The 13,361-nt window shown below is 43.9% G+C and overlaps 1 protein-coding gene across 1 annotated transcript in view; it reads right to left on the bottom strand.

Annotated features, from left to right (window-relative positions):
* dnah2 (dynein, axonemal, heavy chain 2) overlaps window positions 1-13,361 on the bottom strand; it is a 178,845-nt gene that overhangs the window by 24,027 nt on the left and 141,457 nt on the right. Inside the window, exons 59-61 of the mRNA XM_068023578.1 lie at window positions 10,564-10,696; window positions 8,626-8,765; window positions 4,568-4,778 (exon numbers count right to left, since the gene is read on the bottom strand). Of these exons, the coding sequence (XP_067879679.1) occupies window positions 4,568-4,778; window positions 8,626-8,765; window positions 10,564-10,696 (484 nt within the window). The remainder of the gene's footprint in view (window positions 1-4,567; window positions 4,779-8,625; window positions 8,766-10,563; window positions 10,697-13,361) is intronic.

The raw sequence follows: 13,361 nt of genomic DNA, 5'->3' as shown, positions 1-13,361 counted from the left end.
TGAGTATTTCCAACACTTACTGTTTTTGTTTCAGATTTAAAGCATCTGCAGTATTTTACTTTTGTACTCCAGGTGAGGTCTGACCAAAGCTCTGTATAGCTTAAGCATCACATTTTCACTTTTGAATTCCAATCCCCTTGAGTTCAAGGCCAACATTCCAAACCCGGGTACTCACTTTTATTGATCTTGCACCTGGCCACCTGCTCTTCCACAGCTCCTATAGTCTCTTATCAATAAGAAAATATGCCAATTTGACTTTCTCAGATCCAAAGTGGATGACCTCACACTTCCCCATACTTTAGTAGTGATGTCAAGGTCTTGGAGAGGGTACAGCGGAGGTTTAACAAGGTGACACCAGAGATGAGGGATTTCAGTTATGTGGAGAGATTGGAGAAGCTGGGATTGTTCTGCTTAGAGTAGAGAGAGTTAAGGTTAATAGAGATATTCAAAAGTAGGAGGGTTTTTGATAAATAGGGAGAAACCATTTCCTCTGGCAAGTGGATTGGTAACCAGAGACCATAGATTTAAAATGTCTGACAGGGTGGTGGAAGTAGATTCTAAAGGAACTTCAAAAGGCAATTGCAATTGTGCAAAGATGAGTGGCAGGTCAGATGATTGGTCAGAATATAAAGAATGGCAGAGAATAACTAAAAGGTGAATCGGGAGAAAGAAATTAGAGTATGAGAGGAAGCTAGCTAGAAATGTAAAATCAGATAGCAAGAGTTTCGACAGGTATTTAAAAAGGAAAAGAGTAAGTAAAGTGAATGTTGGTCCTCTAGAGAGTGAGAATGGGGAGTTAATAGTAGATAATAAAGGAAATGGTGGATGAAATTAACAAATATTTTGCTTCTGTCTTCATTATAGAGGATACAAAAACATTCCAGTAATAGCTGTAAATCAGGAGGTGGATGGAATAGAGGAACTTGGTGAAATTACAATCACCAGGGAAGGACACTGACCAAACTAATGGAGCTGCGGGCTGACAAGTCCCCGGGTCCTACTGGGCTTCATCCTAGGGTTTTAAAAGAGGTGGCAAATGAGATAGTAGATGCGTTGTTGATAATTTTTCAAAATACGCTAGATTCTGGAAAGATTCCATCAGACTGAAAAGTAGCAAATATAACCCCTCTATTCAAGAAGTGGGGGAGGCAGAAAACAGGTAACTATAGGCCAGTTAGCTGGACGTCTGTTGTGGGGAAGGTGTTAGAAACGATCATTAAGGAGGCTATAGCTGGGCACTTAGAAAAATTCAAGGTAATCGGGAATAGTCATCATGGATTTGTGAAAGGGAAATCATGTTTAACCAAATTATTGGAGTTCTTTGAAGGAGTAACATGTGCTGTGGATAAAGGGAAGCCCGTTGACGTACTGTACTTGGATTTCCAGAAGGCATTTGACAAGGTGCCACATAAAAGGTTACTGCACAAAGTAGGAGCTCATGGTGTAAGGAGTAACATATTAGCATGGATAGAAGATTAGCTGGCTGGCAGAAAACAGAGAGTATGCATAAATGGGTCCTTTTCTGATTGGCAGGATGTGATGAGAGAAGTCCCGCGTGGGTCTGTGCTGGGGCCTCAACTTTTTTACAATTTATATCAATGACATAGATGAAGGGAGCGATGGCTTGGTAGCTAAATTTGCAGATGACACAAAGATAGGTAGGAAAGTATGTTGTGAAGAGGACATAAGGAGGTTGCAGACCAATATAGATAGGTTGAGTGAGTGGGCAAAAATCTGGCAGATGGAGTATAATGTGGGAAAATGTGAAGATGTTCACTTTGACAGGAAGAATAAAAAAGCAGAGTATTTCTTAAATGACTGCAGAATTCCGAGGTGCAGAGGGATCTAGGTGTTCTAGTGCATGAGTCGCAAGTACAGCAAGTAATATAGAAGGCTAATGGAACACTTTTCCTTTATTACGAGAGGAATTGAAAATAAAAGTAACGATGTTATACAGGGCACTGGTGAGACCATATCTCGAATACTATGTGCAGTTTTGGTCTCCTTAGTTAAGGAAGGATGTAAATACGTTGGAGGCGGTTCAGAGGAGGTTTAAGCAAAGAACTGGGCGGCACAGTGGCTAGCACCGCAGTCTCACAGCTCCAGTGACCTGGGTTCAATTCTGGGTACTGCCTGTGTGGAGTTTGCAAGTTCTCCCTGTGTCTGTGTGGGTTTCCTCCGGGTACTCCGGTTTCCTCCCACATGCCAAAGACTTGCAGGTTGATAGGTAAATTGGCCATTAGCAATTGCCCCTAGTGTAGGTAAGTGGTAGGGAAATATAGGGACAGGTGGGGATGTGTAGGAATATGGGATTAGTGTAGGATTAGTATAAATGAGTGGTTGATGGTCGGCACAGACTCGGTGGGCCGAACGGCCTGTTTCAGTGCTGTATCTCTAAACTAAACTAAAAAGAACAGTACAACAGTCCAAGCCTGCGCCGATCTTAATGCCTGCCTAACTAAAACCTTCTGCACTTCCGGGGACCGTATCCCGCTATTCCCTTCCTATTCATGTATTTGCCAAGATGCCTCTTAAACGTCGCTATCGTACCTGCTTCCACCACCTCCCCTGGCAGCAAGTTCCAGGCACTCACCACCCTTTGTGTAAAAAACTTGCCTTGCACATCCCCTCTAAACTTTGCCCCTCGCACCTTAAACCTATGTCCCCTAGTAACTGACTCTTCCACCCTGGGAAAAAGCTTCTGACTATCCACTCTGTCCATGCCGCTCATAACTTTGTAAACCTCTATCATGTCGCCCCTCCACCTCTGTCGTTTCAGTGAAAACAATCCGAGTTTATCCAACCTCTCCTCATAGCTAATGCCCTCCAGACCAGGCAACATCCCGGTAAACCTCTTCTGTATCCTCTCCAAAGCCTCCACGTCCTTCTGGTAGTGTGGCAACCAGAATTGCACACAATATTCTAAGTGTCGCCTAACTAAAGTTCTGTACTGCTGCAGCATGACTTGCCAATTTTTATACTCTTATGTCCTGACCGATGAAGGCAAGCATGCCGTATGCCTTCTTGACTACCTTATCCACCTGCGTTGCCACTTTCAGTGACCTGTTGACCTGCACGCACAGATCTCTCTGCCTGTTTACTAGATTGATATCTGGAATGAACGGGTTGTCTTCTGAGGAAAGGTTGGACAGACTAGGCTTGTTTTCACTGGAGTTTAGAAGAGTGATGGGAGACTTGATTGAAGTATATAAGATCCTGAATGATCTTGACAGGGTGAATGTGGAGGGGATGTTTCCTCTTGTGGGTACAAGGGGGCACTGTTTGAAAATTAGGGGTTGCCCTTTTAGGACAGAGATGAGGAGAAATTGTTTCTCTCAGAGGGTTATGCGACTTTGGAATTCTCTGCCACAAAAGGTGGTGGAAGTGGGGTCATTGAATATTTTTAAGGCGGTGGTAGATTTATTCCTTGCCTAATTAGAATCTAAGATTATCTGGGGTAGATGGTAGTGTGGAATTCAATACAGAAACAGATCTTATTGAATGGCAGAACAGGCTAGACAGGCTGAATGGCCTACTTCTGCTCCTAATTCGTATGGTGCTATATGTACTTGGAGGACTAATTTGCAGCATAATGGGACTAATTAGATAGCTATTTCAAGAGCTGACACAGGCATGATGGGTCAAATGGTCTCCTTCTGTGCTGTAAGATTATATGATTTTAACTCCACCAGCCAAGGTTTTTCTCACTCGCTTATCTTATATCATTTTATACCTTGCTGCTCCCATTGTACCTCAGTATGATTCCATGCTGTCAGGTGAAGAGGAGAAACAAAATAAATCAATTTACATTTGCTGGAATAAAATGCAAATCGAAACAAGTCTCAGCATCATGTAGAATCCATCGGCAGAATAAAATGCAGAAGCAACAGCAGCTTTCACTGGTGTAGTGCTCCTCATGCCAGACAGATAACCCAGACAGCTTTACAGATTGGAGAATGAAATGGACACAAAGCTGGAGGGAAAGGAGGTGGTGGGGCTGGAGTGAAGCAGTAGGGCTGAAAGACATATAAAAAAAATCTTTATCACGGCTCCTTAAACCAGGGAGGGGGCAAGACAGAAAGAGTTCCAGAGGGCCTGGGCATGGGGCTGAAAGTATAGCTGCAACAGGCTGAGTTAAGTGCACAAGGGATGAGGAACAGACTGAGGTCAGAGGAACAAAGTGTGCAAGCGGGGACATAGGACTGAAAGAGGCCACAAGGTAGGGTGAGGTGAGACCATGCAAGTTTTTGAAGTTGAAGATAAGGATCCTAAAATTGATGCGTGGGGACATATGCAGCATGGTGAGGATCAAAGTAATGGAAATGTCAGGTATCTGAGCAGGTAAGAACATTGGCAGCTCATAGGACTGAAAAGTTAGGAAATGAGAGAGGTTAGGCCCATAAAAACAGAGGACACCAGAGCAAACCTATTTCCAATTCCCAGTACTGAATTTCCTGACTTTGAACCAAAGTGAGTGAATGGGGAAAATGGGGCTGTGCTTTCACTGCTGCAGAAGCACAGGAGGGCTAATAGGAATACAATGTAGAAGAGGACTTCCTTCACCTACCTTCTGCTGCTCATCAGCTTCTCGCTTTTGCTGCACAATGATCACCAGATACTCCTCACATTGCTTCTGGAACTCTGCCACTTTCACTTTGGCCTCCGCCAGCTCGACTGACATCACCTCCACCTTATCACGGGTGTCATCGATCTTAGACAGTCCATTCCGCAGCTTGTTGGCCTGAGTGCTCAACTCAATGCGTTTCTCCTCCAATAGCCTTGGAAACAATGAAAACAGACAGACTGCCTCCATCAGCACAGGGTAACTGAATACAAGGCAAGGGGCAACTGTGAGGTGATGCATTTTGGCGGACCAACAAGGCAAGGGAATATACAATGGATGGTAGGACCCTAGGAAGTACAGAGGGACCTTGGTGTATTTGTCCATAGATCACTGAAGGCAGCAGCACAGGTAGATAAGGTGGTTAGGAAGGCATAATGGGATATTTGCCTTTATCAGCTGATGCACAGAATATTAGAGCAGGGAAGTTATGATGGAGCGGTATAAAACGTTAATTAAGCCACAGCTGGAGTACTGTGTACAGTTCTGGGCACCACACTATAGGAAGGATGTGATTGCAATGGAGACGGTGCAGAGGAGATTCACCAGGATGTTGTCTAGGCTGGAGCATTTCAGCTATGAAGAGAGACTGAAAAGGCTAGGGTTGTTTTCCTTAGAGTAGAGAAGGCTGAGGGGAGATATGATTGAGAGATACAAAATTATGAGGGGCATTGATAGGTTCGACAGGAAGAGACTTTTTCCCTTAGTGGAGGGGTCAATAACCGGGGGCATAGATTTAAGGTAAGGGACAGGAGGTTTAGGCGGGATTTGAGGAAAATAATTTTCACCCAGAGGGTGGTTGGAATCTGGAACGCACTGCCTGAAGAGGTGGTAGAGGCAGGAACCTTCACAACATTCAAGAAGTATTTAGATGAGCACTTGAAATGCCATAGCATACAAGGCTATGGGCCAAGTGCTGGAAAATGGGATTAGAATTGTTAGGTGCTTGATGGCCGGCACAGACACGATGGGTCGATGGGCCTGTTTCTGTGCTGTATAACTCTATGACTCTATGACCTTAGCACCATGAGGCAAATAGAAGGGTAAAATGAGGCAGGATTTTCTGCTGATTGCTATCCAGAGATTTCTGCAGTAAATGGAATGTTAGGGTGAGAGAAGGATGTGGCTCAGCCATGATCCTCCATTGTCAATTTTTTTTTTTACATCAAACATTTAAGTTGTAGAGAACTTCAAACGGGGCTGCTTTGCAGCTTAGCTCTCCAGCACGCCACTGACAGTGATCCACCCCTGCATGCAGCAGTGCCCAAAATGCAGGCCATGCATCATACGGAGACTCCAACCCTACTAATCAGCAATCAAAGCCAAGACAACCCAGTATTTTATACATGTATTTCTCTCTCCGTGCCTGCCAAGTTTGAACTTTGCGACCATAGAGGTTTGGAAAGAGTTGTTTTTAGCAGTGCTGCCTCAGCTAATTTGAACTCAGGGATTTGCAGTTGATACATGGTGTGCACCTACGCATCTCACAAAGACTAAAAGCATAGCCTGCCCAGCCTTTGCTGCTGCATTAATTGTAATGGGAGCTGTGATTTACGAGCAGATCTGTTACTCTCTGACCCTGGGAAACCACACTACCGCAACCTGCAGTCACTGAACTTCAGCAAAGTAATTTACCGAGTGAAGTGCTTTGACTTGTATAAATTCAAGTTTTTTTTAAACCAAGGTGGCATGCTGCATATCTTCCATGGATAAGACTTTCCTTCCCCTTTAAGGACTAATCAGATTTGGCAGTTGTTCAATGTAAATTGGAAAGAGCTTAACACTGCAGCATTAAAGTGCAAGGAATGGAGTCAGGAAATGTCCTGACAGCAGGGAGTCAGCAATTCATCCAAGAAAATCACTCTGCATTATACAGTCAGGTCCAGACAAATGTAATCCAAATGCACTGTTTGAAAAGAGCAGGACCACTTTCCCATTCACTGCAATTGTATGAGATTTCATGTTCAAGCATAAAATGAACCATAATTATTCTTTAAATGTTCAGCAAAAGATTTCCCTCACAATGGCAGCTCGCTTCAGGAGTCAAACCACATTTTGCGCAAAGTGTTTTTTTCCTTGATCTTTGTTCTGATTGAATTACTGAATGATATCTCCTGTGGTACACGGTTTTGTCAATGGCTGCTTTTATCTTGTAGAAAAGAGGTCGAATTCTGCATGCTCTTCAGAGTGGGACGTGTCAAGGATGGGGAATTTGACTCTTTTCTGCTTTCCCACTCCTTGAAGCATCAAGAACTCCCAGGTCAGGTATAGAGCAGCAGCTGAAGAATATAGCTTACTCTACTGTGCCTCAACAACTTCACTAGGTACAAAATGCAGTATTATGCTGCTGGACTAGTAATTCAGAGGTATCGATTCACACAGCATCCTGGCTTGGACATACACCACCGTTTCGTCATCATCACTGGGTCAATATCCAGGAATTCCCCATCTAAATTCCTTATCTGGAATATTGTATATCAGTTTCTGAAAATTGTAATAATACTCCACCAAACACAGATGCATGAATCATTTCTGTTGCCCACAGAGGAATTCCCTATCCAAACATGCTTAGTCCAGGAAATAAGGGGAGGGCCTTCTTTTAGCGCAGAATAAGGGGCACTTTTGCCCAACTAGGGACTGGGTTGAGATGGCCCACATTTATTTCAATGTGGGTATGTTCACAGTGGTTATGTCACTGAACTAGCAATCCAGATTCCTGGACTAGTGATCCAGAGACATGAGTTCAAATTCCACCACAGCAATTGGGAAAGTTAAAAGACAAGTAATTAAATAAAATCTGGAATAAAAAGCTAGCCTCAGTAATGGTGACCATGAAACCTCCTGTCGCAAAAATCTATCTGGTTTACTAAAGGCCTTTAATGAAGAAATCTACTGCCCTTACCTGGTCTGACCTGTATGTGACTCCAGATCCACAACCATGTGGTTAACTCTTAACTGCCCTCTGAAATGGTGTAGCACGCCACTCAGTTGTATTCAACTCACCATCACCTTCTCAAGGGCAACTAGGGATGGGCAATAAACATTGGCCTTGCCAGTGATGCCCACATCTCATCAACAAATAAAAAAATTCATACAGGATCCTTATAAGACAGAGGAGATTCATCCCATCAGTCTGGGGTGGATCTGAACCTAGACGGCGATCAGTCTCTGCTGGCTCTGCTTTCCAATCCCTTTAATTGAAACACCCAGTCTTCAAAAACCACAGTGCGCAATAACAAATGCATGAAAACCTAATGCAGTTGTTTAACATAAACTGGTTAGTGTGGCTGCTAAAATGTAAGCACTTTAGACGCACATGTGTCAAACATTTGTATGACAGTATCCTATAATGTTACTTCAGTGCCTTCATTTGGTTGTGCGGATTTATGTGAGTGTTAATAATGCTGGGCATTGGACCACTTTCCTATTTCAAGGTAACCATTGCTAGTAACAAGCATTCCCAGTACTAATCCAATAAAACTGAAAATCAATAAATAATGCAAAGTGTAGAGAGTAAGAAACTCCAGGGCAGCTTACAAGCGCACAGCAATTGAGTTGCATTAGTTCTGTACTTGGTCCTTGCTCTTGCAGTTTGCAATGTCAGCTGAGCCTTGTGATATGCTACACCACCAGAGTAAATGATAGATTTCTCGCCTCTTTTGTGAAGCTCAGAGTCTTGCTGGGTACAGAGCCATCAGTGCCAGTAGCGCTCTGGTAACTCACCCAAGCAGCAATACTCCACACTGAATGGCAAGGGTGGGCAACAATTTGCCATGACTGGGCATTGCCAAACTCAGTCCTGTCTTCAGGCACACATGTACCTGCAGACACACACACACACATACGCAGAGGTTATTAGCTAGTAATCAGGATCAAGCTAAATGGCATCCTGTACTTATTCTGTAGTTCGATACTAGATGACAGTCATCTCTTACATGTTGCATGGTAGCAATTACTGCATTAGCAGAATGAGGTTTGAGTTCACACCAACCACTGACACTCACTTTTTGTAGCCAGACACAAGCTCCAGATAGTTGGTTGGGGTTACATAGTTGTGCCTCCGCAGTTCCAGCAACATTTTTTCAGAATATGTTGTCACTGAACGATGCATTGTCACAAAGATGTGTGCCAAGTTACTGCGTAGCTGGAACAAAGGAAGGAACTGTTGGCAATGTGAACCAAGGCGATTATAAATTCTACATGCTCAGCCTTCTCCCTGCAACCTCACTATGTCTCTATCAAGACTTTCTCTCCATTGTCCACTCATTCATTCTTCCCCAGGATCTCAACATAGCAGAAATTGCCTCCCTCAGTCTTCCGCTCTGCCGATCAGCTTGACATTACTACATCACTACGACTAAATTTATTTCACTTTTCCACCTGATTTCAGCCTCAATGCCATCTAGCATTTTGTATCATCAGCCTGGGCCCTTCATTTGGGTTTCTCAGTTTGAAACCATTATTCACTTTGGAATGTAAAATTTGTTCATGTTCTTCCTGTTCCTTTCCCATTTGTTAAATAATAACTGCACCAATTGCTGAATGAGGGGGTGGGCAGAAGATCAATGTCACCTAGTAAATGTCAGCTAGAAAATGCACTAACAGTCTTGGGCACAAACCTGACAACCTGCCTTCATATAGCTCTCGAGTCTCTTTTTTTTAATGTCTTTCTACAAAATTACATCAAGTATACAGCACAAGTACAGGCCATTCAGCCCAACTGGACAGTGCTGGTGTTGATGCTCCACATGAGCCTCCTCCCACTCCTCTTCATCTCACCCTGTCACCATATCCTTCTATTCCTTTCTCTCTCATATGTGTTTATCCAGCTTCCCCTTAAATGCATCTATGCTATTTCCCTCTGTCATTCCCTGTAGTAGCAAGTTCAACATTCTCACTATTGTCCTGAATTCCCTATTGGATTTATTCGTGACTATCCTATATTTATGGCCCCTAGGTCTGGCCTCCCCTTCTCTATGTCTACCCATGAAAACCCCTTCATAATTTTAAAGACCTCTCTCAGGTAACCCCTCAGCTTTTGCTTTTCGAGAAAAGAGAGCCCCAGCCTCTTCCCTAATAGTTATAACCCCTCAGTTAACAAAAGGAAAACATTTGGGGCGGCACAGTGGCGCAGTGGTTAGCACCGTAGCCTCACAGCTCCAGCAACCCGGGTTCAATTCTGGGTACTGCCTGTGTGGAGTTTGCAAGTTCTCCCTGTATCTGTGTGGGTTTCCTCCGGGTGCTCTGGTTTCCTCCCACATACCAAAGACTTGTTGGTTGATAGGTAAATTGGCCATTAGCAATTGCCCCTAGTATAGGTAGGTGGTAGGGAAATATCAGGACAGGTGGGGATATGGTAGGAATATGGAATTAGTGTAGGATTAGTATAGATGGGTGGTTGATGGTCGGCACAAACTCGGTGGGCTGAAGAGCCTGTTTCAGTGCTGTATCTCTAAACTAAACTAAACTAAACATGCAGGATGGTATAAAGGCACACCTATAGCCTTCAAGCAAGCTTATCTGATATCTTAGCTGGTAAAAGAGTGGAACTGAAGTATACAAGTCAGGAAAATCTCAAGCTCGATTACTGGTCAATGCTAAGTCAGTTCCTATCAGCCAGAGCAGCAGTACAGGTACTACAAATGGCCCCAGAAAACCTGCAGTAGGGAAGGAGGAAAATCATCCAAAGTTCCCACCTCTGGTTGTTGTGCAGTGACTGCAGCCCCAAGACATATTTGAGGAACGCTGGGCGAGGTGAATTCTCGAACTTCACTGCTGCCCCAAGCTTGACTCAGACTGAACCTGGCACCAGTACAGTTCATCATCATAGTGTGACCAGAGTGCCCTTCCATTCACTGTGAACAAAAGTGGTCACAGCTAATCCAAATGATTCCTTACCTCCTCTGGTCCTTCAAGGTATGTTGATCTAAATGATTCCTTACCTCCTCGTGTCCGCCAAGGTCCACGCTCATCAGGTATCGCTCGGCCACTTCAAGCAGGGCATCCCTTGGCCATTCTGAGAACCAGTCAATGGTGGTACAGTTCACCAGTGCTGGGTACTGGCGCACACGATTCCTTTAAAATAAAGAGAAACAAAATGTTCGTGGGCAACTTGCTCCATTGTATTGCATGAAAAGTTATAATTGAGGAAAGCCATTTGACCTCAAGCACTAAGACAGACCCAATAGCTTTTTTCTCACAGCACCTACCTGTGCTTTAAATAGCTTGAAATTTCAGTTCCATTGTTGCAAGCATAGTTCAATCCATGTGCCAAGCATTGACCACTCTTTGGAGGTCGTTTTGGCTGTGGCAAGCATTGTAAAACAGGCGATATCAATTTATTGACTTCAAAGGAAGTTGCAATCAGAAGAGATCTACAACGAGCAGGTGAATCAATGTCACCTATTATACACCATCATTCAAAGCCAAAACAATCTCCTTTTGTGTGAAGGGTGAATTCACAGGCTGTGGGGAGCTGACATGGTTTTTAATATTTTCCTGACTGGACTCCTGCTTCTACCAATTTGGGCAGACACAGAGAGCCTAACGTACATTGGAGCACCTCCAGTACCCACTTGGCCTCTCAATGGAGACTCTTTTGACCATGTTACGTGCAGCTTGATTGAGCTTGGACAATGCATTGGGTGAATTATTTCAGTGCTATGCCAGCAGCTGGGCCTCCAACCTAAGCTCATGTGGATTCATACACCATGGAGCAAGGCTCTATCAAACAGAGTCATGTTTACTGGCCGAAATGAAGACACAGAATCCTGGTGATGAAGATCATTCTGTCTGGTGCATGAGCATGCAGGGCAAGCTCTCAGCAGGTTGCAAATATTTCAAGAAGGGCTAGTGAAACTGACTGCTACTGTCTGGTATAGGTCAGAAGAAACATGTGTGGGGCAAGTGAAGACAGCTGTAATCTAAATTTGATAAACTCAACCATATAGCATAGTGAAGAGTTCCACAATGGAGCAAAGCACAGACTATGAAACTGAAGAGCTGAAAAGGAGAAATCCACATGGGCAATAACCTGACATCATCGTCGATCTCAAACAAGTCAAAGGAATCCCAATTCATACATACGAACATACAAATTAGGAGCAGAAGTCTTAGATCTACTCTTCTGTCTTTCAAACTGGATGTAAAATTCAATCATATTGTGGCCGCTGCTACCTAGAGATGCCTTTATTCTGAGGTAATTAATTAATCCACATTACATAATACCAAGTCTAATATAACCTGCTCTCTGGTTGGTTCCGGAACGTGCTGCTTTAAGAAATTATCTTGAAAGCATTCTATGAATTCCTCACCCAGGCTACTATTGCCAATGTGATTTTTCCAGTTTATATGCAGATTAAAATCACCCATGATTATTGCCATCCCTTTATCACAAGCACCCAATATTTCTTCTTGTATACTTTGTCCTACAATATGGTTACAGTTAGGGGGCCTGCAGACCGCTCCCACTAGTGACTTCTTTCCCCTATTATTCCTCATCTCCACCCAAACCAATTCTACATCCTGATCTCCTGAACCAAGGTCATCTCTAACTATTGTACCAATGCAATCCTTGATTAACAGTGCTACCCCTTCACCTTTACCTAGCTTCCTAGTCTTGAATGTCATATACCCCTCAATATTCAGGACCCAATCCTTGTGTTCCTGCAGCTACGTCTCCGTAATGACTATCAGATCATTTTTATTTAGTTCAACCTGCGCTATCAGTTTGTCTACTTTGTTATGAATGCTACGTGCATTCAGATACAGAGCCTTTAGTTTTGTCTTTGTTATCTTTGTAACATCTAGTCTTGACCGCTGATGTGTTGTGAGGTTTTTTTCTCTCTGTCCCTTCCTACCATTCTCTGACCTTCATTTTCCATATTACTATTCTGCTCTCCTGCCTTGACTCTGCCCCTCGATTTGCTACATTTACCCAAGCTTGATCTCTCAACCCCCTTGTTTAGTTCAAAGCCCTCTCTACTTCCATAGTCATGCGGCTCGCTAGAACACTGGTCCCAGCATGGTTCAGGTGCAGACCGTCACAACAGTACAGCCCCCACTTTTCCCAGTACTGGTGCCAGTGCCCCCACGAACCAAAACCCGCTTCTCCCACACCAGTCTTTGAGCCACGTATTCATTTCACTAATCTTATGTGCCCTTTGTCAATTGGCACGTGGTTCAGGTAATAATTAAGAGATTATTACCCGTGAGGTTCTGCTCTTCAATTTGGTGCCTAGCTCCTCATACTGTGTAAGCAGAACCTCTTTCCTAGTCCTGCCTATGTTGTTGGTACCTACATGGACCACGGCAACTGGATCCTTCCCCCCCCATTCCAAATTCCTATCCAGCCCTGAGCATATGTCCCGAACCCTGGCACCAGGGACAGCCTTCTGGACACATGCTCTTGGCTGCACAGAACAGTATCAATCCCCCTCACTATATTACCACTACATTTCTTTTTGCTCCCCCCACTTGAATGGCTTCCTGTACCACAGTGCCACGGCCAGTCTGCTCATCCACCTTGCAGACCTCACTTTCGTCCACACAGGTTGAGAGCACCTCAAACCTGTTTGGAAATTGCAAAATCTGAGGCTCTCCTCCACTACTGTCTGCTCGGTCCCTTTACCTGCCTCACTCATAGGGGTCTACCTACTAGCAAACTGGACTTTACACTATCATGTAACAGTACATGGATGATGCTGAACAAAGGTCTTCAGTGCAAAAACACAACAGCCTC

This window comes from Heterodontus francisci, chromosome 48 (assembly GCF_036365525.1).
Source record: "Heterodontus francisci isolate sHetFra1 chromosome 48, sHetFra1.hap1, whole genome shotgun sequence".
Classification (NCBI taxonomy): Eukaryota; Metazoa; Chordata; class Chondrichthyes; order Heterodontiformes; family Heterodontidae; genus Heterodontus; species Heterodontus francisci.
This window is presented reverse-complemented; position numbering and strand designations above follow the sequence as displayed.